Raw genomic sequence first — 27772 nt, forward strand, 5'->3', positions numbered from 1 at the left:
TTCTGTTGCTTATTCAGAGGAAGAAAACTTGTTTATGCAACACATTTTACACATTTGACATTTTCACAGTTTTAGTGTGTGAAGTTGGTGTGTTTCATTTTCACTTTGCACAAGAACTGGTTTAACAAAGACTTTTAGTATCATAACCATGATTTAACCTTTATTTTTTATTGAACCATATTTAATCGATTTTAAATATATTGAATTGAATCGTATTGAATTGAAAGGTCATTGTATCAAGATGTATATCGTATCGTGACCCGTGTATCGAGATATGTATCGTATTGGCAACTTCTGAATAATACCCAGCCCTACTGGTAGTGTAGGTTAAAATTTGTGTTCTTATTATATTTGAGATATATGTTTAAAAAGTAGGTTTTAGTTCACATATAAACAACTCCAGGAGCACTGACATTTAAATACCCATTTTTTCCCCTTGTATTTAAAGATGCACTATGTAACTTTTTGACTGGGGGGGGGGCGTGTCCTTCTTGTTTTTATGGAATGTTCCACAGTATGACATTAAACAGTTCTACTTTACGTTTATTCAATTACAGGTGGTTTAGTTGGTCACAAATACATAGAAAATCAGGTATTCTGACTGAGAGCGGGGTTGCCTCTCCACAGATCTGACCTGTAACTTGGTCTAGTTCGGTCTCCGTGAAGATGGAAAGGTTTAATACAGGGGTGTCAAACTCATTTTTGTCCGGAGGCTGTATCCAACCTACTTTGATCCCAAAGGGGCCGGATCAGAAAACTACCCCAAAAATAGCAATAACTTCAAATATTTGTGCAGAGAAACACAAATCTATTACAGAAATCTTTTTTAATTGATGAACTCTTTTCTTTTACAAAATATTATAATATTATGAACAACCTGAAATTTTAAGAAAAATGCCATTTCAACACAATGTTTTAACATGAACCTGTATGCATTTCATAGAATTTAATCATGCTTTCTTTTTGCTCCTGAAACTTGGCATCTTTTAGTAACTGTAAGTCTATTATTTCTAGTTGCATGTCTGCAGGCACATCAGAGATTTTGACTGTGAATGGTGTGCGAAAAATTGCAAATTCTGTCTTCAGGTTTTAAAATATAATTAAAATATTTTAGTCGAACATCAGCTGAGGGCCAGATTAAAGGTCTTGGTGGGCCGTATCTGGCCCCTGGGCCGTATGTTTGACACCCCTGGTTTAATACCAGTGCACTGTGAAACATTCCAGCATCTGATGGACCCTTCACCAGAAAAGTTACACAGTGCACCTTTAAGCAACTTTTGTCTTGCTCCGTTGCAGAATATTGTATAGTTTTTGAGGTCAGAATGGATCGTATGTGTAATGTCTGCATCAATTTAGCAAGTGGTTTATAAGTGATAACAAGGAAGTGCGTGGTTAGCATGTTAGTTTTTGTTACCATGATGACACATGCAGCTATAACCTCTGAAAGTAGTGAAAAACTCTTATAAACTAATTGCAGTGAATAATTAAAATGCTTGAGATACATAAGGTAAGTGAGGAATAATTTTTAAATGAACTAGTTCTGCTTTTCATCTTTTTAAAACAGTAAAATTCTGGCACGGCGCACAGAGAGGACTGAAATCTAAACTGATAAACTGGCGCAAGAATCCCATGCATTTCAGAACATGTTTGTAGACGTCTAAACTACAAGGTTAGCAGCTTTTGCAGATAAGACCCAGTGGAAGCACCAGGACTTTCAGCCCACTGCAAAGAACATCATATGACCTACATAACTGCAGACTTTGCCATTTTGCTATAATTCACTTGAGATTTGAAAACATTTAATCTTTCTACACACATGTATTTACTTATGGCAATCTTTTTTTTTTCCTTTTCAATGTTTGTTTTTCTAGGTTCATCCAGAAAATGAAAACTGGACATGCTACGAGCAGACTGCCAGTATGGACATCAAGTCTTTTTTTGGCTTTGAGAGCACTGCGGAGAAGATAGTCGGAAAACAATACGCTAGTAACATTAAAAAGGTGTGTATTTTTTATAATTAGGGAAATAATAGGTGGGTAATACTTAGGGGTGTGCAAAAATACTGAAATATTGATATATCGTATCATTTAATGTAATGATATAGTATTGATATCATGGGCTGCTGTATCGATATGTCTCCAAGAGTATTTTTTGGTATATTTTACCTAATTATTTTGTTACAACTGCAGTTTTGTTGCTTGTTTGGATGAAGGAAACTCGTTTATCCAACACATTTAACATTTTCACTGTTTTGATGATTAAAAAGTTTGTGTTTCATCTTAACTTTTTACAAGAAGTGGTTTAACAAAGACTTTTAGTATCACAGCCATGATTTAGACTTTATTTTTATTGAACCGTATCCAATGTTGGGAAGGTTACTTTTAAAATGTATTCCCCTACAGATTACAGTTTACATACCCCAAAATGTAGTTTGTAACGGAATCCATTAAGTTACTTAAAGTGAGTAATGTAATCTGAATACTTTTGATTACTTGATTTATTGTAGAGTAGCAAAGATAAGGAACTCTTCACATAAGATGTTTTGTTTGCTAAAATAAATGAAAAGGCAGATTCTTTAAAAATATTATTGATAGAAGATGAGGAGACACAGCATCATGGTTTAGTCCTGTTAAATCCTGGTTTAGTCCTGGTTTTAGTCCTTGTTTAGTCCTGGTTTAGACCTGGTTTTAGACCTGGGATTAGATCTGGTTTTAGACCTGGGTTTAGATCTGGTTTTAGACCTGGGTTTAGATCTGGTTTAGTGTCCTGGTTTAGTGAGTGGAATTACAGAGGGGAAAAAAAAAGCCCCAAATGTGAAAACAGGAAAATACCGCCATGTAATCCATTTATTTCAACAAAGTAACTGTAATCCAATTACCACTCACTGAAACAGTAACTGTAACAAAATACAGTTACTCATAATTTGTACTCTGATTACGTAACTCTGGTACATGTAATCTGTTACTCGCCAACAGTGACCGTATCGAATTGATTTGAAATATATCGTATTGAAACAAAAGCTCACTGTATCGAGATGTGTATCATATTGGCAACTTCTCAATGATACCCAGCCCTAGTGATACTGTAGCATTCTGGTGTGAGGAAACATGCCAAAATTCTTCTTGTTTATTTTCTGAACACGAGGGATACTGTAGGCTGGAACTCACACCAAAACAACAAAATAACAGCAGTCTCAACTCAGCAGAGCCAGTCTAAAACCTCACCAGTAACAGACCAATGGGACTTTGACATTTGTCTGCACAGCAACCGAAAGTGTCACATACAAAAGTAAACATTATCAAAAACACATGAACAGTTACAGGAACAATGAAAGGGGTCAACCCTGAACAAACACAAAGATCATTACATCACTTTTGCTTGAGTAATTATTTATTGTATTTTTTGGACTATAAGGCGCACTTAAAATCCTTTAATTTTCTCAAAAATCGACTTTAGTGTGCTTTATAATCCGTTGCACCTTATGTAGTAATTCTAGTTGTGCTTACTGACCTCGAACTGATTTCATGTGGCACACGGCGCTCAAAAATCTGTCAAAATGTTTTAGTATGACTTTGGTAAACTACGAAGCCGCGCCGCTTGATGGATTGTCGGAGCATTACGGCTACAGTAGTCAGGAGCCTCGTAGAGCATTTTTTCAGCTCTTATAGTTTATGCAAATTGTCCATGTGGTTTTAAGTTTTGTTTCTGTAAATGTAAACAAATGTGCGCAAAGCTGCATTACACACATTATTACTCGATGTATATTTGAGTTCCCTTTGTAGGAAATAATAAAACAAATTTAAATTATCCATCCACATTCACATTCATAATACACATTCACCAACAATTATGCCAGGATCTGCCAATGGATCATGGACGCCTGGGCTAAGGGATCAGTCTCAAGTGTCATCCGTTTGTTTTGCTTATTGCGCATTATAATCCGATGCACCTTATGTATGAATATAGACAAGAGAATTCAACATTATTGATATTGCACCTTATAATCCGAAAAATATGGTAATCAAATCATACTTTTACTTGAGTGGTCTATTTTACAGAACTGCAGTGCTCTTACTTTTTAAGTGTTGGCTGCTCTTCTCACTGTGAGTAAGCTCCTGTCCCAATCCCCACACAGTTTCTGAAAGCGCCTGAAGTGTGTGAGTGCTCAGGGTGCAGGGCTGTGAAGAGTGAGAATTGGGACAGTCCTCTTCAGATCACTCTCTTAGTGAACATGGTATTAGTGTGTCAAATATAAGAGCAGTGCTTTAACCTTTAGTTACCTGTCGTCATATTTATCAGTATGATCAGTTTAACTACTGAGGCATTCCTTTTTTATTGCACCCACTTGACGCTCTCTCTGCTAAGTTGCTCATAAGTTGCAAAGGTACAGGCGCTGCACCACTTGAAAACTTTCCAGTGAAGAGCGTCGTGGGGAAGTCTGCATCGCTCCACACTCGCTGAGAGTACGGAGAGAGCGGGGTGGTGGAGTGTGGATCAAAACGCTGTACAGAATGTGCACTTGAGCTCCTCTTGAGCAAGTGCACAGTAGTGTTGGGATAGGCCTAAATCTACAAGTGACAAAAGCTTTACGTCGACAGTATTAAATAATTATTTGAGTTTCTTGTGTGTGCACCACTCCTTCAGATATAATCAAAGTAACTACACTCTTAACTGAATTCATCGTTTGACTGCTCCACCATCTCTGTATAATTTAGAGATGGATGGAGTAGGCCAAAGTAGAGATAAAATTTTCTTAATCAATCGTCGGGACAATTAACAATAGATTTTTGATTAATCATTAAAATGTTTATTAATCATTAAAATGTTTATGTTAAAATTATCATAATTATTATTACAAATCTGCATAAATAAACTCAACTTTACAACATATAAACCATAACTACATCAGCCACATCAGCCCGTTTGAGATTATAATGTGTTTAATGGAGTTTTGACATTTGTTTACGTTTTACAGAAACAAAACTTAAAACCACATGGCTAATTTGCATAAACTATAAGTTCTTTCTGTGACAGAGGGATGTTGATGATGATGGTGAGTCTGCTCTGTGTGTGCGTCACGTTGGAGATGGTTCATGTTTTCAGAGATCATACAGGTGCAAATTTAGCGCATTATTTCACTCACTTTATTTATGTTGGTCACTTTATTTATTTTGGCTACAGTTGTGATGAAAAGACTGAAGTTTTTATCTTTTGGACGCATGTGCACTCAACTTTATGTTCAGTAACCAGGATACTATGTATACATGCACCATGAAGAAACCAGGATACTCAAAAAACCCGATCATACCCGGGACACTGATGTGCATGTAAATGCATCACTGAGTGGTACAGTAATCTCCAAGGAGGTGCCAGAGCCCAAACATGAGACTGTGAGGCCATAACTCCAATGTTTGTGCTGTCAGACGCAGCCTCGTCTCCTTACGCTACACAACCTACAACCTAAATTTAGTTTGTTGATTAAAAATGTACATGATCAATGAAATTCTTAAAGATCTATTATCGATTAGTGGACTAATCATGCCCATCCTTAGGTGAAAGCTTAATTTTCGTCAATGTAATCAGTGCGTATTGCTGTGAACAGGGCAAAACATATGGGGCGCCCTATTTTGCATAAATGTCTTCTGTCGTAAGAGAAAGTATACCACAAAAGTGCATAAATATGACTTTTCACTTAGTTTGAAAGCGTCAGCTCTTTTTCAGGTCATTCAAATCGGGTTCCCTCATTCCGTCATACAGTCTGTCTCACACTGACACCTGGTTTCCACCTGTGAAATCCAATTAGACCCATTTCCTCTCCTCCTGTGCAGGGGAAAGAGATCATCGAGTATTACCTGGCAGAGATGGAGCGGGAGGGCATCAGCTTTATACCGCGCTGGACTCCTCCTCTCTCTTCCTCCTCCTCCTCCACGGCCATCCCAGTGTCCACCCCCAGAGACGCAGCCCTGTCCGGCCCCAGCGAGCTCGCCGGCTCCCCCGATGGTCAGTTAACCACATTACCATGCCTGTCTTACATTATTACCAGGTTATTCAGTTCAGGTTAATTTGAGGTGGAGATGTCAAGATTTCCATTAGACCACATTAATCCAACACAAAAATGCGTGCGGTGGCTAAACACTAAGAGACACTTCTCTTATTTTTAAATCTAAATGAATAAAACAGCCTTATTAACCTCACCTATAATTAGCAATTATAAAACACTTGAACATAATAATTTAAATGTTCACAGTGTACCATTTTACCATGTTCTTGTCTCCATGGAAATGTTGCTGAGTTGTCCTGTAAAGTATTTATGAGGAACAGAGTTGTAAAAGATCAAAAATTAAATGCTAATCGATACTATAACTAGTATCAAAACTAGACTCATTTGAGCAGGTATCGATACTAAAAAAAGTCACATTCACAGCACAGTTATTAACCTTTTTGAATAGGTTTAGAATGATCTTGAACTGTATCAGAACAAGTATAAGAGCACATAGACTAGTGTACGCCCACGGACCACTATGGAACTTACCTGGGCGACTGAAGGATTACACAGATATAAGGCCACATGGTAATATAAAAGTAAGTACTATGATTTAATGTTAAAAATCACACTCTACTGTCTAAGTCATCGTTGTCATGGAGTCATTATTAAGTATCGAGTCTATTCTTTAGTACTGAAATTAAAACTGTGCTATTAATGGAATTTTGATCGCGATTTCGATTTGTTTGTCAAACGATCTCCAAATTCATATAATTGAGTTGAAACCATTTAAACTCAACGGTTAAAAAGTTTATTTTGGGATATTTTTTATATAAATAAGTATATTTATTTTAGTTTTTAAATATAGAGATTGTAGAACAGCTGGATATATAGTTTATTTTGGATACATTTATGTTTTTCTATGCCTTATTTCATGTTCAAAGCATATTTTATTACCTCCGCCAAGGAGGTTATGTTTTTGCCGGCGTTTGTCTGTTTGTTTGTTTGTTTGTTTGTCTGTTAGCAACATAACTCAAAAAGTTATGGACCGATTTTGATGAAATTTTCAGGATTTGTTGGAAATGTGAAATGGAAGAACTGATTTCATTTTGGGGGTGATCCGGAAGAAATCCTGGATTCTGGATCACTTTGAAATTTTAGTTAACATTGTGGTAAATGGGGCCAAAAATTTTGTTTCTCAATATCTCGGTTAATTATTGACCAAACCCCATGAAATTTGACTCAGGGATGGACAATGGGATCCTCTTTCATATTCCAAAGGCTGATCCGGATCTGATCCAGAAGACTGATTTTATCGCAATTTATATAAAAAATGGGGGTAGTCCTTGGCGGAGGTCTGCGCTCTCTGAGTGCTTTTCTTGTTCATTTTATGTTTTATACATCGCAAAATTGCTCTAAGGTACATATATGTAGCCTTTCAATTTGAAAGTTTGTGTAAATTATCAATAACAAAGTGTTTTTTTTTAAAGAGAAATACTGCATAAATGCATCGTGTAACTAAAAAATAATCATTTGCATAATCATGATTTCAGTATTGACCAAAATAATCGTGATAATGATTTTTACCATAATCGAGCAGCTCTAATTGAAATGCTAAATAGATAAATATAATGCCATACTGTGGAATATTTCAGGCAGGGCAAAAAACATTGTCATGGAAACAAGCAGGTGGCGTACTGTACTTCAGAAAAGTTACACAGTGCACTTTTGAAGCTTCTATATTCTGTAAAATGTACTGTTCTGAGCTTGTGTCCGTTTTAGAATGTCGGTACTTCCTCAGAAACATACCTGGAGTTTTGTTTTGTTTCATTCATGCATGTTTGAGCAATCTTTAGGTATTATTAGTCTGTCTGCATCTCCACAGCTCAACGTGCTCTGTTCCACCTTGTGATGTCATGAAGTGATAGTTTGACAGTGTAGTGATAGTGAAGACCAAAATTTGGATCTTATTTGCTTTACTTCACTGTGTCTAATAGATCTCTCTCTCTCGTCCCTGTAGTTAGTGACTTGACCAAAATGAAAGTGAATATGACCTCGTAAACGAAAAAAGATTATAGCACTTCACATTTCGAAAATTTAATCACATACATTTGGTTCTAAATTTTCATAATTATCTATTAAAAATGTCTTCAGATCATTTTATTACGTCTATAATCATAGTTAGGAATGAGCCAGTTAATCTTGACGACCCTGAGGTGCTCAAAATGTGATAATGTGAATGAAGCGAATTTTGATTTTAAACATTTTCAAATCTCTTCATTATTGCAGTGGATCTCCTAAATATCTAGACTAAGACGAAGCTTTTGTGCCAGATTTTTACTGTCTTAAAAGCATTAAAAAAAAGAACAATTTCTTAATAACAGTTTGCAGTGGTCCAACATTATAACTCACTTACTTTATGCATTCAGGGCAATGAGTTTTTAAGAGTTTTTCACAACCCCCTTCCAAGTACTGTATTTTTTGGACTATAAATTACACCGGAGTATAAGTCTCACCAGCCAAAAAGTGTGTAATGAAGAAGAAAAAAAACATATATAAATCGAACTGGATTATAAGTTGCACTTTTTGGGGGAAATTTATTTTATAAAATTAGAGACCAGGAACTGATTTTGAAGACATACGAACAGTTCTTCAGATAATTATAGCATAAACAACAGAAGAGAACAAGTTTACCAAACTCTCCATCTCACTCCAAATCACTAAATCCATTGAATTCTTCATCCTCTGTGTCACTTCTGAGCAACTCCGTGACCTCTGGAGGTAAACAGAGCGCCGCTTCCTCTTCTGTGTAGCTGTTGTCAGACTCAGCCTCAGTTCTAGTTAGAATTATTCTGGCCTTTCTGAATCCCGACAGGATGGTTTCGGTTGTCTACATGTTTATTTGAATTAAAAAATGTCATTGGTACAGAAGTAAAGGTGTGATCGAATGACATAATCCCAGACAGGACAGAGGCTCTTTCTGCAGGAGACATGTGCAGTAGAGCGAAGTGACAGTGGTACAGGAGTAGGAGCCTAGAGCGCCCTCTTGCAGCTGTCAGTGTGAAAATTTTAATATATAAGTTGCCCTGGATTATAAGGGACCACCCAAATCATGAAAAAAGTGCGACTTTTAGTACGAAAAATACAGTAGCTCGTCAAGGGATTTCTGAATTTTATCTATTGTGCATAATAATAAAAGTAAAATTTGATTAATTATGTGTATAATGTATCATTTTGATGCCCAACTTCGTGCACTGATAAATGGATAATTGTTTATGTTTTATAAGCACCAAACTGTTCCCCATCTAAGACTTGCTGTTTCTTTGCGACTTCTGAAATTGGCAGCTCTCTGGCATTTTTGTTTCGTAAAGGTAGCTCACTGGAGAAAAAAGGTTGGAGACCCCTGCTCTATAGAGCTGTTTTTACTTTGTCTAGAATGTTTCACAGTATTAAACCTTTCTATCTTCATGGAGACCGAAACCAGACCAAGTTACAGGTCAGATCTGTGGAGATGGGACCCCACTCACAGTCAGAATGCCTGTTTTTTATTATGTATTTTTGAGCTATAAAACCATCTGTAATTGAATAAATGTAAGGTAGAGGTGTTTAATGTCATACTGTGGAACATTCCAGGCAGAGCAATGACATATCCAAAGAAACAAGCAGATGACGGACCTCCAACCAAAAAAGTTACACAGTGTACCTTTAAGTCAAGGTGTAAGATTCTGAAAACTCCTGAAGTGTGACTCAAAAGTTGTATGAATTTAATATTTGTACATCTGTTTAAACCTTGTAATGCAAATGTATTTTAACAAGTATTTCCCATTGTAGGATCTTATTTAAACCAGTGTCTGTCTGTGCCCGGCCTAAGACTGATTATGTATATTTATGTATGACTTGCAGATAAGTTGGATGCAGACTACATCAGGCGTTACCTGGGCGATTTAACCCCCATGCAGGAGAGCTGTCTCATCCGACTGCGCCAGTGGCTCCAGGACGGACACAAGGGGAAGGTCAGTACATTTACATCTGCTTTGTTCATTAAAATTCATGTGTAATGGAAATGAAGTGAGTTTATATTAATCTATACTTGTATGTATTCAACGCACTGTACCTGACTGATGAAATGTGATGAAAAGACGTGTAGTTTTGTCCTTCATTTATTTTAATTATGAAAATGAAAGTAGAAGAATAGCCCAAAAACATGTAAAGTAAAACACTGAAAAAAATATGCTAAATTCTTTATTTATGTATGAAGTTTTAATATTTTTATGATGGGTGCCCTCGCTAACACACTATGACAGTAATAAGCAATGGGCGAGTGAAGCGTCTTAATAAAGGACACAAGGATGGTTAATACTTGAGTTAATGCTCACTTCTGACTTTAATGTTATTGTAATCGTCAGATTGTGTTAAAGAAAAGTTCAGTTTAAAGTCGATGTTCATGTAAATATTCATGACATCACTTGAAAGGCATCTTACTACCATATTTTTCGGACTATAAATCACACTTTTTTTCATTGTTTGGGTGGTCCTACGACTTATACTCCGGTGCGACTTGTATATTAAAATTTTCACACTGACAGCCTCGAGAGGCTCTAAGCTTGTGTGTCTCAGTACCTGCTGCTCCTATCACTCCTGTACAGCTGTCACTTCACTCTACTGCGCATGTCTCCTGTAGTAAGAGCCTCTGTCCTGTCAGTCGGTCACACCATTACTTTTGTACCACTGAAAATGTAAAATTTAAACAAACTTAAAGACAACTGAGAAGACTGAACACAAATGCCTCCAAAAGAAAATCATATTTTGTAGATTACAAGCTGCAAGTAGTGAAATATGCAGCCGAAAACGGTAATCGAGCAGCAGAAAGAAAGTTTGGAGTGAATGAGAAACCAGGAGGGTGCACCATGCAACTTTCCTGGAAGTCATTGGATTCATCGACAAAGCCTGGACTTCAGTAACAACCAAAACCATCCTGTCGGGATTCAGAAAAGCTATAATAATTCTAACTGGAACTGATGCTGAGTCTGACGACAGCTGCAAAGAAGAGGAAGTGGTGCTTCAGTGTTCCGTGTATTTTATTTACCCTAAAATGTGATTGGTAAATGGGTTTATAAGATCTCATCCCACAAGCTCACAAGAGATAAAATGTCTTGCCTTGTGTGAATTGTATCTTGTTTTATTCTATCATGTTGTAACTTCTAAAACACATTTATAAAGTTCATTATAACATCCTTCAGGGCTTTACATTCTCATATAGTGGCTTACTCTTCTTCTTCACAGATCCCCAAAGACCAGCACGTTCTTCGCTTCCTCCGCGCTCGGGACTTTAACTTGGACAAAGCGCGAGAGTTCCTGTGCCAGTCTCTCACCTGGAGGAAGCAGCACCAGGTGGACTTCCTGTTAGACACCTGGCAGCGCCCGCAGACCCTCCACGACTACTTCACCGGGGCCTGGCACCACCACGACAAAGGTACTCACACAATCACAAACTTTGGTGCTTTGACCTCGACATGTAGAGAGTGTAGAAAGATAGATTTATTAGAAAAAATTAGATAGAGATGTTTGATATGACAAAAAAAAAATCCAAATATTTTCCAAATTTTTTAAGAGCCAGATTGCCATTTCATTTTTTACATTCATGTTTTTTAGTATCTTTTTTGCTGTATCTTTTTTGCAACTAAAGCTATTTGCTGTATCTGAAGGGTCAGTCTTGGCTGTGATTGCTTATATCCAGCTGTCACACAGAGCGCTGACCAATAGGAAGTGTCTGTTTTTAATTATAGATTTCCATTAAAGATCCTATTTTGCTCAAAATTGACTCTGGTGAGCTTTTAGCCATGTTGAATGTTGTTGCCTCATCAAAAACAGACCTGGAGTTGTGTTTTGTTTCATTCACACATGTTTGAGTAATCCTTTATTATTAATTTGTTTACATCTCCACAGCTCAAAATAGTCTGGTTCACCTTGTGGTGTCATGAATCGGTAATTTTCAAATGAACAAACTTTCTTTTAACTTTTATTTAGTAGAGATTGGCGATTTCAGAGCTGAAATTATCCACATGTTTCTAGTGAAGGTATTTTGAGTTTAAAAACACAGTGGAGCACTTCCTGCATCACTTCACGTCATCACAAGGTGGAACAGAGTGTTTTCTGTTTGAGGGAAGAGCTCTAATAAATGAAAATGTTTATGATGAGGAAACAACATTATAACAGATCAGAAAATCATCACAGGGATGAGAAAACACTTATGATTTGTATCGCCATATCACCCAGCCCTATCTGCAGTTATCTGAGTAACTCTCGCAAAAAAAAAAAGACTGTCAACTGGACAGAAGTTTTAAGAGTGAATATCTTAATATTTCACCACTCATCCAAGTTTCAGCACTCAGTTCTGACGGGGTTCCTTCTGTCTGTCCAGAGGCAGTGACTTACCACAAACCTGTCAGTGGAGCTACTTGGGTGAGCAGCGAAACATATTCACCCTTAAAACTTTTGTCTAGTTGACGGAATTCTTTTTTTTTCTTCTTTTTTTTTTTTGCTATGGGCCACTTGTAACTTCTCAGAGTACTTTTCAGATGCCATACTTTTTCTCCTACTTGAGTAATATATTTAACAGTGTTTTGGTTTCCGCTGAGAGCAAATCTAACAAGAGTTTTTGTTAAGAATATTAAATGATTTGAAGTAGGGCTGGGATTCGCGGAGTTCCTCACGGTTTGATACTTGATACACGAGTCACTAGAGACGTAACAATAAGCAAAATATCGTATTGTCAAAGCTCTCACAATAAGATGGATCACAATATAGCGAATTGTAAGACTCTTCGCTTAAACTTAAAGTAATTACGTGCTTGTTATGACTGTGATTTTCAAGATGGGCGCCCTCTGTATGTCTTGCGTCTGGGACAAATGGACACAAAGGGACTGGTGCGAGCTTTGGGAGAGGAAGTGCTGCTCAAACAGGTAAAGTACTTTTGTTATACTGATAATAAAATACAAGTTTTCCATTACGCAGTGTGCCTCCATATCAAAGTATATTTAGGTCAAACCATAGACTGTATAAAGAAGGAGTGTGACATAAATAGATTTATGGACAAAATTGTGAAATAAAAACACCAGGATCATGTAAAGTGGGTCAGGCTCCTCATTTTGGGTACGTTCAGACTGCAGCCTGAAGTGAAACCAAAACCGATTTTTTTCACCGCTATGCCCCATTTATTTGATCTTTTAATGACAGTCTGAACGACACAGATCCGATTTTTTCAAATGTGACCCAGGACACTTGGATATGTGCCCCTAAAACCGATACATATCCGATCTTTTGACATGCAACTTCAGTCTGAACGGCCAGGTCACATTCATCCCACCTACACCCTCACAAATGTACACAAACATTCTTCTCGTCATCCGAAAATTGTGTATGAACTCCGTGTCAGTAAAGCAGTGAAGCCCTCCACCCTTGGCTGCGACTCTGCACCCACACGTTCCTTTCCACGGACGTTGCTGCTACTACCCCACAAAACGCCACGGCCAAAAACCTCGTCCTTCTCAATCTCCTCCTTTAAAACAAATAAGTTGTACATGTTCTGGCTCTGGTACGACAGCAACTTTAAAATCACCAGGTGCTCAACGTTAACATCCCATATTTAGGCGACTTCCGTAAACACTGAGCACACTCGCTGCGTGTGACGTTGTTGTGTCATCTAGTGCACATGCGGGACACTTTTGGGGCGTTTAAAGTTCACACTGGAGCTCACATACAAGCACATTTAACTGGAAATGTGAATGATCTCATAAAAAAATCTCATTTCACAAAAAAATCAGAATTGAGCATTAAGCCCTCGAGTCTGAACACAGCCTTAGAGACCAAAATGAGGAGCCTGACCGCAGCAGTTAGATATTGAACCAAAGCAACACTGAATAGCATGTCCATTTATGTGAGTGCTCTTTTGGTTTTGCTTTGTTTCCTTTCCTGTTTTGTTTTGTTTTTTTTTCTTTTCTGCTTTGGTCCCTTTTACATAATGAAATAAATAATTTCAGTTCAATAATTCACTTTATTTATCCCCACAGGAGCAATTTACAAGGCACACAGAGCGGTTGTACATACATTACATCACATAAAAACAAAGACACATTTGATTGCAAACCAAACACGGTGCGGTGCTTTCTGAGGAGACCTGAGATTTAATTTCAGAAGTGACAAACTTGCCAAACATCAGACTTGACAATGCACCAATTCAATCACTTTCTATCAATTTCTGAGAAGTCACATTCAAATTCACATTCAAATCTAAACAATTACTTTGAACTGAAAGGTGCGTTGAATGTGTTTTACGAACTGTGATTACATTTTCTCGCTACTGACCCATATTTGAGAGTTAATTAAGTCACTGGCCAAACATGTGGGGGGAAACATTGCGCTCATTTTGCATACAGCCTGCCAACAAAAACAATTCGAAGAAGTGTGTTGCATAACTTTTTTCTGATAAAGATCCGCCTTCCTGATTTCTGGAATTTAAAGAGACATGGAAACAACTGAATTTGCTGTGAGTAACGTGAAAGACCATGATCAGGAAGAAGTTGGTTGATTTTTGCTCTTTACATTTCATTTTTATAATCTTGTAACTGCAACAATGTGACAATAATCAGATTTAGAGGTCACATACTAGTGTCACTGCAGCCACTCAAATGTTCTTGCTTTGATACAGTGTTGAGTATGACATTAAATGTTCATTAACTTGCATTTGTTCAATTCCAGTTGTTTCTATTCCTCAAAAATACTTATGAGACAAGCAGGTTGCAGACCTTTCACCAGAAAAGTTATGCAGTGCACTTTTAAACAAATACCATTCAGAAAAATATGTAATGTATACAGTATGCAGATGTAAGTATTGTGTACACTAGTTTGCTGTGTGTTTCTATTACAGGTGCTGTCTCTCAATGAAGAAGGGCTGAGGCGCTGTGAGGAGAACACCAGAGTTTTTGGTCGGCCTGTCAGGTACAAACATTAAAGGAAACATATTACTTGAAATCCACTTTAAAGCTACAGAAACCTTTGCCAAGAAACAGTCTAAAATAAAAACAGTTTTTTCATTATGGATATTTTTATTATTTTATGTGTCCTTATTGTGAATGAGCTTGCTGCTCCATAAACCTGACTCTTACTCGGTCTGAGCGAGTAGTCCAGTCCAACTAGTTTGACTAATTGATCATCCCTGCGTATGCACAAGGATGATCATCCAGTGATCAGTAGGGATGAAACAGAACTTATCTATCTATATGGAGAATATTATTTTTTAACTTCCTGTTTCCATGGAATCAAACAGTTGACTTTCCAGCTCCAGAAAGTCCCATATTATCACTTTAAGGCAAAAAGAGAAGTTAAATTTGTCAACTGGACAAAAATGTATTTGAGCTGCAAAATGTATTTGACCAAATAAAATTTCTGTCCAGTTGACATATTGAATTTCTCTTTCTGGCGTGGATTCTACCAGCCTCACAGCGTTAGAATTCGTTCGCTCGATGGTAGGCGGGTACTTTTTTTTATTTAACCAATCTCTGCTATTTGGTCATGACGTATGTAATGTACCGCTAACGGGGCTAACTGGTATATTAAGCTTTTCCCAAATCCTGTAGGAAGAAGGGCAATAACGTCTTTCCCCTTGATAAAATTCGATCTCGGGAATCGTTGCCAACACAGAATATATGGCTCTTCCCTGATTGGCTGGTGCCCGAACTCGCATTTCCGGGATTTTTGCGAACCGTGTAGTGTATTCCGATTCTTGACCTAGTCGCTGGAGAGAAATAAAATTGAGCAGAGGCACTAGATGGCTCCGCTGGCTAGGATTCTACTTGGACAAGTGAGGGATTTGACACACATTATCACTTTAATTAAAAAAACAAAAAAAAACAAACTCTGACTCTGGATAAAAAAAATGTCACATGGTAATTTTTCCACAATACAACACATATAGTACGTACGTTGCTATAGTGAAACACCACAAACAGTGTGGGGTCGATCAGTTCTGTGGTTTTGAACAGGGATTTAAAAGCTGTTTCGATTATGAAGCTGTTTTCAATCAATATTGCAGTTTACAATGAACACAATAAAATTATCATCTACAGATGTTGTAGTTCATTACTAAATACCACAAAGTAATGAATAACATGTCATCTTCCTGCTGTTTTACGTTGCAAATTCACAAATCCCACTTGAATCCATTCTCTTTTATTTCTCCTGTAGTTGCTGGACCTGCCTGGTGGACCTGGAGGGCTTGAACATGCGCCATCTGTGGAGACCTGGCATCAAAGCCCTGCTCCGCATCATCGAGGTGGTGGAGGCTAACTACCCCGAGACACTGGGCAGACTGCTGATCGTGCGCGCGCCTAGGGTCTTCCCCGTTCTCTGGACTCTGGTACTGATGAGGCTTTTGTTTTTGTTTTCGTTTGCATCTGATCCCGAAAGATCAGAGACAAGTTTTAAGCATTAACCTACTTAATCCTGACGTCCCCGAGGTTTTTTAAATGTGTGAAACGAATCTTAACTTTAGAACTTTACGATTTTAGAACTGAAGTAATTTTAGAATAATATTTAAAAGTGCTATACCAGATTTTTTTACAGTCTTAAAAACATAAACAGTTTATTTTAAAGCTCATTTGTAGTGATCTAAAGTTTTTCCTCACCTTTTGCATCTTGAGCATCCTAATTATTCACTGCAAGAGTTTATAAGAGCTTTTGACAACTTTCAGAAACCACAGCAGACTTTTGTCATCACTGTAAACCCAAGAACAACTAGCATGCAAAGCGCACACTTCATGAGTCTTGAGCAATAAAATGCTTTGTAATAATTAGATACAGCCTATATCGGTATATCTGTCTGGGGCAACACATTTTATTAGTTTCATTTGCATTTAATCCTGAAAGCTCCAAGACAAGTCGTAACTTTAAAATGGAGTTATTCACTAAAAAGAAAAAGGCAAAACAATCTAAATCTTAACCCTATGGGGGAGTTTTGATGAATTCAGCAATAAACAGCGGCGGAGATAAGCGCTCAGAGACAAACAATTAAAAAACTAATTTGAGCGTACCATAGAGACTGAGTGTAAAAAAACAAAAGTGGAAATGATGCAGACTACTATTGGCAAGTTTCAAATTAAAATCCTATGCATAAATATAAAACATTAGTATTGATTTTTGCTTTAATGTGACAGTAAAACTCTTCTGTGGTCTCTGAAAGTTGTGTATGAACTCAGCGGTGAATAGGTTTAGGTTTTATTTTATTTCCTCGTGAAGAAATTTGGCTTTGAGCAGTAGGATATTCTGAATGCATGAGGTAAGTGAGAAATTTATGAAGAAAGAAAGCTATATTTGGCTGTAGTTGAGCATAAAATAAATATTCGCGAACTCTTGAATGAGTCCAGTCGTACATAAAATGTGTTTGTATTTTATCCATCGGAAAACGAATTGAAAAGTTATGACATCAAGAATTACAGTCACGAAATTAAAATTTATGATTATGCTTTATTCAGTCCTAATACGAGTTCACAGACGGGACTCGACTGGCAAATGAAAAAAATATGTCATCACTTCACAGGCAAAAGAAACATCAAACGAGATGCTCTACTTTTGTGCCGCATACGGACTGAACCAGGACTGAACCAGGACTGAACCAGGACTGAACCAGGCAAAACTGAGATGCTCAGGACTGAATACCTGACTGAACCAGACTGACTGAACCAGGACTGAACCAGGACACTGAACCAGGACTGAACCAGGACTGAACCAGGACTGAACCAGGACTGAACCAGGACTGAACCAGGACTGAACCAGGACTGAACCAGGACTGAACCAGGACTGAATCAGGGCTAAATTAGAACTACACCAGGACTGAATTAGAACTGAACCAGAACTGATTCCAGGACTACACCAGGCCTGAACCAGGACTGAATCAGGACTACACTAGAGCTAAACCAGGACTGAACCAGGATTAAACCAGGACTGAACCAGAACTGAAACATTACTGAACCAGGACTGAATCAGGATTAAACCAGGACTGAACCTGGACTGAATCAGGATTAAACCAGGACTGAACCTGGACTGAATCAGGATTAATCTTGGACTTGAGACTGAGGGAGAACCCTGAGCCCTTGGAGCAGGGTGTCCACAAAGTGCAAGTCGGGTGACGGAGCTTTCTTACTCCATATAAATAGCTTTGGACCACTGCAAACCATTAAAAAAAAAAAAAATAATAATAATAATAATAATAATGATCAGGACCTTACAACACCATAAAGTATAGAATGCATACAGAACTGAACCTGGTGTGTCATTAACAACAAATGCTGTTGTCATGTTACTAAAATTTCAAATCTGATTTCAAGACTAAGTAAAAGGCTCTATGATCTGTACCAATTTACTACATATACTAGAGGACTTTTTACCACCTTGTTTATAGTCATTTGATTGGGAAACTCAAAAGAAAATTGAGTAGCTCATCCTGTTTTGATGGGATCAGTTTTGATTAGTTTAAAATACAGTTCATGCTAGATGATAAAATAAAGTAAAATCAATATTTAATTTGAATATATCTGAGGACACACATGGGTACGATTTATGAAATATGAATATAAATATAAAATAATACAATATAAATAAATATAAAGATTAATCCTGCATGTATTCTCTGTTTTTTTAGGTAAGTCCTCTGATTGATGAAAATACACGAAAGAAGTTTCTCGTCTACGCTGGAAACGACTACCAAGGAGCCGGGGGACTGGTGGACTACATCAACAAGGAATATATCCCAGACTTTTTAGGAGGAGATTCAATGGTAAACTAAAATACTCTCTTTTTTCACATTTAAATTTTATATTTCCTACCTAAATTAAATCTTTTTTCTTCTAGTGTGACATTCCTGAGGGAGGGTTGGTGCCTAAATCTCTGTACCGGACGGCGGAGGAGCTGGAGAGTGAAGAGTACAGACTGTTGACAGACTCTATTTACAAAAGTGCCTCCATCTTCAAAGGAGCTCCTTATGAGGTACAGTGGAGTAGTGTCATAGTGCTGGCTTTGGCTGCCCCCTGCTGGAGAAAATATGTATTGCAGCCAGGTTCTTCATACTATATTGCAGTGGTTCACAAACTTTAGTCTTTTGTTTTGGTTTTGGATACTGCTAATACCACTTGACTCTTATAAACTGAGACTTCTCCAAAACTTTATAATACAAGAGACATTTGGTTATTTATTAAAAAAAAAAAAAAATACCCACGTTCTTTGTACCTTAAATTATTATTATTATGGTACTTTTATTTTATTTTATTTTTTTTACGTTTTTTTTTTTTCCATCCAATAAAAAATCATGCATTTGGTTATTTATAAAAAAAAATAATAATACCCACGTTCTTTGTACCTTAAATTATTATTATTATGGTACTTTTATTTTATTTTATTTTTTTTACGTTTTTTTTTTTTCCATCCAATAAAAAATCATGCATTTGGTTATTTATTTAAAAAAAAAAATACCCACGTTCTTTGTACCTTAAATTATTATTATTATGGTACTTTTATTTTATTTTATTTTTTTTCCGTTTTTTTTTTCCCATCCAATAAAAAATCACGCATTCTGAGAGTGGACTTGCATCTCCACAAACCTGAGTCTTCACGGAAATGTTGTTCTTTTGACTATAATCTTTAATTTATTATTTCAGGGTAGCTGGTAGTCTTAAAAAGGTCTTAAATTTCATGCTCCTAAATTAAGGCCTTAAAAGTCTTAAATTATGTTGTCCATGTCTTGTTTTTGTTCACAAAGGTCTTAAATTTCATTAGCCTATTTTTTTGTTTACTCAACTGGACTGCAGTGCAATTTTAAACGGAGGAAAAAAACAAAACAAAACAAAACAAAAAAGTCTAATTTGGAGTATGTGCAAACAATATTTAGTTTGTCTTGTTAGAATGTTATAAATGATTTTTTTTGGCCATTTTACAAGCAATGTGTACTACTATAAATGAGTTCTGAATGAGATTTTATAATTAAAGTATTTTTTTGTTATTTAAAGCAGTGAGTAATGGGCATTATTAGAATTTGATCTGGTGTTTTTCACCCGCATCATAGGTGCGATGTTGGTCTTAATTTTCATTTAAGTGGTCTTAAAAAGTCTTAAATTTGGGGAAGTCAAACCTGCAGCTACCCTGTATTTATGTGACATCATGCAGGTAACATGCCACCTCCAGAAAGTTACACTGTACCTAAACAAATAACAAAAATAAACAAAAATACTACTTTCTCTCTGTTGTTCTACTTTCTCTTTTCATTATGTTGTATTTTTGAGCAACTGTATTCAAGAAATGTCCCCGTCAATAAGAATAATTTAAGTATTTTTTTCATTTACTCTTCATTTTTCCTTTAACCTAACCCTCCTCTCTTCTCAGATGCTGATCGAGATCTCAGAAGCGTCCTCCGTAATCACGTGGGATTTCGACGTGTCCAAAGGCGACGTGCTCTTCCACCTGTACCACTCCAGACGGGCCCCTCAGCCACAGAAGAGGGACACTCTGGGGGCCCACGGCATCACCTCCCTGGGGGCCGTCAACGCTCCGCTCATAGACAAGAGCTGGGTGCTGGGGAAGGACTACAGCATGGTGGAGAAAGCCCTGGTCTGCAGAGAGGGGGAGAGCGTGCAGGTGAGGCTTTACAAGTTTTATTTAGGTCTTTTAAACTTTACCAGGAAAGATTTGCATGGCTCTGGTTGGATTAATAACATAATAATAACGTATTGGATTTATATAGGGCTTTTTTGGACACTCAGGAAGCTTTTCATTGCACTATTCTAACAAAAGCGAAGCTGCCAGTCTACACCATCTGCCCCTCTGATCACTTCACCCACATTGCTTGAGTATGAATGTGGTGTGTGCGTGTCTTGCCTTAGGACAACAACATTTTCCACTAGTCACTGCTCCCTCACCGTGGCACCTTGTATTTCCAAAGGGTCTTTCATTTTTCATTTTAAGTACTAACCAAGCATGATTTTGGTATTTTTCTGACCATAAGGCGCATTAAGCAAAACAAATGGACAACACTTGAGACTATTTCAATGGCTCAGGTGTCCACGATCCACTGGCAGATCGTGGCATAATTTGAACTTTGTTGCCTCCCTGTCTTGGTGAATGTGGATTATGAATGTGAATGTGGGTGGATAATATAAGTTTGTTTTTTTATTTCCTACAAGAAGGACTCAAATATACATTGAGTAATAATGTGTTTAATGCAGCTTTGCGCACATTTGTTTAGGTTTTACAGAAATGTAACTTAAAACCACATGGCTAATTTGCATAAATTATAAGCGCTGAAAAAAACAGCTCACTCCTTGTGCACTGATGCGGTTCAGCTTCTGTCAAACTTAAGGACATGTCTTACTCTGCAAAGCTCCTGACTACGATTGCTGTAATGCTCCGACAATCTTTATTTATTTATTTATTTATTTATTTGAGACAGGGACAGCGCACAATTTTCGCATTAACCTTGACAGGAGAGACGCATTGTACATCAGGTTGTAGCATCAGTGCTAATTTCCACCTGTCGTCCCTGGACAGGTTCATTGATTGATTGTATTTAACTGACCTTGACTATCAACTGTTCTGGAGACCTGCAGCATGTTTTGGGTTGATGGGGGAAACCGGAGCACCTGGAGGAAACCCATCCAGACACGGGGAGAAACATGCAAACTCCACACAGAAAGGCCCTGGGCGACCTGGGGATCGAACCCAGAACCTTCTTGCTGTGAGGCATGAGTGCCACCGTGCCGCCAATCCATCAAGCGGTGCGGCTTCATAGTTTACCAAAGTAGTACTAAAATATTATGATGAATTATTGAGCGCTGTGTACCACATAAAATCACTTTGATGTCAGTAAGCACAACCAGAATTAATACATAAAGCGCACTGTTGATTTTTGATAAAGTTAAAGGATTTTAACTCTGCCTTGTTATCTGAAAAATAAGGTAAATGTATTTAATCTCCATTGGTCGTAAACCTGCTTTAGTGTTGCCGTGACTCAGTTTTGATTCTAATACTTCTAATACAAATTTTGATTCCATATTTACATTGAAAAAATGTTTTACATGCAGTAGATATATAGTTACAGTTGTACAGTTACAAATAACAATTTGTTTATTGCTCTTTTGACTGTTTTAATATGTGTTCTGTAAAGCGTCTTTGAGTGTCCTGAAAAGCGGTATATAAATAAAATATATTATTACTATTACAGGGTCATGTAAATCCTGGAAAAGTCATGGAAATTAAAAATGTCTTTTTCTAGGCCTGGAAAAGTCATGGAATTTTAGTTTCTCTTTCACGCAACTACAGCGTTCTGTTAAGTTCTCATTAGGCTATTACGATTATTTCTGAACGTATGCGCTTTTGTTTAAAAGAGACAACAATAAATGCACTGACGTATTTTAAATGTTCAAAACTATAATACCAAACCATAAGGTGAGTGGAAAGAGTTAACATTTCATATTTAGCTCTAAAAGTCTGATCAATTCTCCACATGTAGGTGCCGTAAAGTCAAGGAAAATTCACTTTAGGTCATGAAAAAGTCGTGGAAAAGTTTTGAAATTTTGTCAGTGATAAACAGTAGGAACCCTGTTATTATTATTATTTAAATCTAACCCAGAAAGGTCCTATTTTGTCCTGTTTATTAGAATTTTTTCCAATATTGATATGTGAAAAATCAAATAATCTAGTTCCAATTAAGTACCCCATGTCCTCACGTTGTGTCTTTAAAATCCTTCATCTTCACATCATCCCGTGTCATAACTATTGTTTTTCCTCCACCTCAGGGCTCCCACATCACGCGCTGGCCGGGCTTCTACATCCTCCAGTGGCGTTTCCACAGCTCTGCGGCCTGCACAGCCTCCAGCCTGCCCCGAGTGGACGACGTTCTGGCCTCTCTGCAGGTCTCCACCCACAAGTGTAAAATCATGTACTACACAGAGGTCCTGGCGTCACATGATTTCAGGTACGTTTATTTCTCATCATTGCCGCAAAAGAGAGCTGATTTCTTTCAACTGGACTAAAGTTTTAAAGCGTGAATCCATTTTGCTCACTTATTCTGGTAGCTTCTTCAGTTCTGACAAGGTTCTTAGTTCTGAACACTTGTTTCATCTTGCCAGTTTGTTTACCTTGATATATTTCGACTATTTGTCTGGAGTGATCCTCTGAAGAGTCACTAGCCCTGTCAGAACAGAAGAATCTTTGATGATGAACGTACTTGACTGCAGCTTCTGGGGTTTAGGTAGCGACGATTTAGATCAGAGAGAGTGATTTTAGGTTTGAACCAACTGGATTTCAGCATCGAAACTGGCAACGCAAATGTAAGACTCATTCAATTCAAGTTTATTTATATAGCACAATTAAAACAACTTCAGCTGACCAAAGTGCTTCACATAAAAGTCAACAAAAACAGAAGAAACAAATTACATATACACATACACATACACATGCACAAATAACATGTGAAAACTCCAATCCAAACACCAAAATAACCTGACTGGCTCGTATTAAATGCCAGGGAGAAGAGGTGAGTTTTCAGTCTAGTCTTAAACTGTGTTACAGACTGAGAGGATGTGACAGGAAGAGGAAGGCTGTTCCACAGTCTGGGCGCTGTCACAGAAAAGACTCTGTCACCTCTCGTCTTGAGTCTAGTTTTGGTCACGACAGGAGCAGGTCGGCTGATCTCAGGGCTCTGGGCGGAGTACAGGGCGGCAGTAACTCCCTCAAATAGACTAGATCCATAGAGGGTAAACATTTGAAAACAATAACATTTTAAATTGCATCCGGTACGTGAGATGCATTGTGCTTTCTGAAAGGATAAGCGTCTCGGGAAACAAAATAGCAGCTTGTTCATTATGTCCAGGGTTTTTTGTAATTAAGAATAAATACACATTGGAATTGTTATCAGTAAAAGCTATATTTGATTTGAACATGTTCACCTCGTATCTGGGAACACAAATCGTTTATATGTTTCTATATATATATGAAAGATTTAGGTTAGAGTACCGTATTTTTTTTCCGGAGTATAAGTTACACCAGCCAAAAAAAGCGCAACGAAGAAGAAAAAAAATATATAAGTTGCACTGGACTATAAGTTGCACTTTTTGGGGGAAATGTATTTTATAAAATCAGAGACCAGGAGCCGACATTTCAACTTGAAAGTCAAGTTCTAGTAATAACAACAGAAGAGAGAACAACAGACTGTTAACGTCACATATGAACAGTTCTTCAGATAAACTATAACATAAACAAAAGAACAGAACAAGTTTACCAAACTCTCCATCTCACTCCAAATCACTAAACCCATTGAATTCTTCATTCTCGGTGTCACTTCTGAGCAACTCCGTGACCTCCGGAGGTAAACAGAGCACTACTTCCTTTTCTGTGTAGCTGTCGCCAGACTCGGCATCAGTTCCAGTTAGAATTATTCCGGCCTTTCTGAATCCCGACAGGATGATTTTGATTGTCACTGAAGTCACTTAAATTTTAAATTTTCAGTGGTACAGAAGTAATGGTGAGATCGACTGACATGATACAGACAGGACAGAGGCTCTTTCATGCACAGTAGAGCCAAGTGACAGTGGTACAGGAGTAATAGGAGCAGGAGATACTGACACACAAGACTAGAGCCTCTCGAGTCTGTCAGTGTGAACATTTTAATATATAAGTTGTACTGGAGTATAAGTCGTAGGACCACTCAAACCATGAAAAACATAGCGACTTACAGTCTAAAACATATACTACTCATTTCACTAAAACATAGTTAACATGTCATCTGCAAAAACCCATCTTCTTCTCATTATGTTGTTCTCATATTTGACCTTCTCTTTGGCTCCAGGGGCTCCATGACCAGCCTGGCCTCCAGTCACAGCGGCTTCTCCCAGCTCAGCGCCATGACCACCTCCTCCGGCCAATCAAACGCCAGCTCTACCTGCTCCAGCCAATCACACGCCAGCTCTAACCTCTCCAGGTAACATCCACTCAGCGGGACTCAAGAGCCTAGAATGACTTTGAAACATCTGGACCAAGCTGTGCCTCGTGTCTTCTCCAAGGGACCAACAGAAATGTGGTGTAAAAGACTTAAAGGTCCTATATTACACAAAAGTGACTCTTGTGAGCTTTAAGTCGTGTTGTGATGTTGTTTCCTCCTCAAAAACACACCTTGGAGTTGTGTTGTTTCATTCACACATGTTTGAGTAACTTGAGTTTGAGTAATCATTGGTAATATTAGACTGTTTACATCTCCGAAGCTCAAAATGCTCTGTTCCACCTTGTGATGTAGTGAGTAGTCAAATACAGGAAAGTCCAAGCTCGAGTCTCGAGTCATTGGCCCATAAATCCAAGTCCAAGTCATCTGCTTTGAGCTTCAAGTCATTTCAAGTCTTTAAACCAAAGTACTTAGATTTTTTCCAATTTATATGGATTTTAAACTAAATTATACTTAAAAAAAACATTTTTCCTTTTTAAATGTCTTGACAAGATCTTAGTGTGACTCACTGCACTCAGAACAGAAAGAATTAAGATTTAAAAGTGCTCAATAACAGTTATATTGTCATGTAGTCTGCACTGAAATGGAAGGACCATGGTCTGTCAGGGGAGTCAAACTCAAATTCACAGAGGCCAAAATTAAAAACTGGGACTAAGTCGTGAACCAAACTAAATATTTATTGAAAAATTTCAATAACATCTGCATGTTTTTCTTTTCGAGATATGTAATGTTAAACCTTTTCTTAAAATAAATGTTTAATCATAGTTTTGCTTAAACATTGAATCCAGAACAAGCATAATATAAAATAATAACAACATTTTAAATAATTAATGTCTCTATAGTCTAACTGTAGCCTGTAGCTGGCGGGCCAGCTCTAATACTTATTTGATATGATCTCGTGGACCAAATATAATTATATTGCGGACCAAATTTGGCCCCTGGGTCTGAGTTTGACATGTCTGTTCTGTGTAGTTCCCTCTGTTTTAATGTATTGTATGTTATTGTATATTACTGTAGTACATTTGAAGATACCGTCTCAATTCCTTCAGTTCCATCCAAAGTAACAAACAGAAGTGGGAGGGACATGTTCCAGTTTGTTCCTGTAAAAGCAGCACATTTATCAACTGTAACAAGAAAAGTATTTTTAAAAAAACATATATTTTTTTAGAAGAAGCCTCAAGTCTTCTCAAGTCAGAGGACCCATTTTATCAAGTCAAGACTCAAGTCCTTAAAATAGCAGGGTAGCCGCGGGGTCTTAAAAGTCTTAAAAAGTCTTACATTATGTTGTCCAAGTCTGGATCTGGTGTTTTTCGCCTGCATAATGGGTGCGATGTTGGTCTTAATGTTCATTTAAGTGGTCTTAAATAGGTCTTTAAAAAGTCTTAAATTCAGGGTAGTCAAACCTGGGGAAACCCTGAAGAGTGACTCAAGTCTGACTCGAGTCCATGCCGCGACTTCTAAGTCTCTGGTGATAGTTTTCAAGTTAACATTCAAGATAACTATTAACTTTAAACGATTATAGTGAAGGTGTATGAACTTTAAATAAACAATGGAGCACTTTCTGTATCACCACATGAAGTCACAAGGTGTTTTTTTAAACGTGTGTGAATGAAACAAAACACAACTCCAGGTTATGTTTGTATCAACATTATAGCGTAGATTAAAAACAGTGTAATCTAGGCCCTTTAATTGCTCTTACTTCATATTGTTGACTTAAACCTAATGTTTTTATAATTCAGAATTTTATATTTATGTGTTTAGACTTGTTACAGTAGTTAATGTTGTTGTCCACTAGATGTCAGTATTGTCTTCTGAAAATGTTAGCTGCTCACAGAAATGCTCTTACTCCTCGGGTGCATTTAGTTTTTAAAAATTCTATAAATTAATAAATATGAGTATAACCTTGAATAATATGAAGTCTTTGTGTGTAGAAAACTTTAATTGCGGTTTCTCTTAAATAAATCATGATTAGACTGTAATTGGACTGTAAATTAAAGGTGCACTGCAAAACATTTCTAATCGAGGATCCACTTAAACATATTAATCATAAGAAAGACAAGCAGGTTACTGAACTAGATTAAATTACAGGTCAGATCTGTGGAGAGTCGCCCCCTATTCACGGAAGGAATTGCTGTATTTTTAAGTAACAGAATCTCTCCTAATGAATAAATGCGACATGGATTTGCTTAATGCCACACCATGGAACATTCCTGGCTAAGCACTAACATCTCCATGGAGACAATTTGGTAGCGGACCTTCCACCAGAAAAAGAAAAGTTGCGCAGTGCACCTTTAATTACATAAAGTTCTGCAGGATCATGAGCCATCTGAGGCCTTTTTGATTTAGAGTTTTGAATTATGAAATATGGGAAGTTTAATAATATAATGATAGTACATGTCTTTTCTTTTTTTTCTGTACATGTTTTTTATAATGTGACTGAATAAAAAAGTTTTACTGTAAACGCAAAGGTGCTTCTGTCTGGTCACCATGGAAACCGAGTGATGTTACAAGCAGTTCTTATCAAGCAATATCACTTTATTTGTCCTTGAGCGCCAATTTTATGTTCCTTAGACTTCTCATTTTCAGGATTCCCTCGGTCATGGAAATCCTGGAAAAGTCATGGAAAAAAAAAAAACGAATTTTCCAGGCCTGGGAAAGTCATGGAATTTTGTAAATTCAATTAAAGTTTTGGAAAGTTATGGAATTTTAGTATGTCTTTCACACCACTACAGCGTTCTGTTAAGTTTTCATTA

At 37.3% G+C, this 27772-nt stretch overlaps 1 protein-coding gene across 2 annotated transcripts in view; it reads left to right on the plus strand.

Moving 5' to 3' along the window:
* The window catches only part of LOC110160571 (SEC14-like protein 1), a 45844-nt gene extending 18364 nt beyond the window's left edge, over positions 1-27480 (plus strand). For both annotated transcript variants that reach the window (XM_055152531.1, XM_055152532.1), the window contains exons 5-16: positions 1872-2000; positions 5829-6000; positions 9887-9996; positions 11267-11456; positions 12857-12945; positions 14910-14980; positions 16226-16397; positions 18678-18812; positions 18887-19021; positions 20411-20662; positions 22819-22997; positions 24870-27480. In XM_055152531.1, coding sequence (XP_055008506.1) covers positions 1872-2000; positions 5829-6000; positions 9887-9996; positions 11267-11456; positions 12857-12945; positions 14910-14980; positions 16226-16397; positions 18678-18812; positions 18887-19021; positions 20411-20662; positions 22819-22997; positions 24870-25005 — 1770 coding nt within the window. In that variant the 3' untranslated portion in view covers positions 25006-27480. The remainder of the gene's footprint in view (positions 1-1871; positions 2001-5828; positions 6001-9886; positions 9997-11266; positions 11457-12856; positions 12946-14909; positions 14981-16225; positions 16398-18677; positions 18813-18886; positions 19022-20410; positions 20663-22818; positions 22998-24869) is intronic.
* Positions 27481-27772: the final 292 nt, after the last annotated feature.

Source organism: Boleophthalmus pectinirostris, unplaced genomic scaffold (genome assembly GCF_026225935.1).
Source record: "Boleophthalmus pectinirostris isolate CB_2022bp ecotype Guang Dong unplaced genomic scaffold, ASM2622593v1 HiC_scaffold_17, whole genome shotgun sequence".
NCBI lineage: Eukaryota > Metazoa > Chordata > Actinopteri > Gobiiformes > Gobiidae > Boleophthalmus > Boleophthalmus pectinirostris.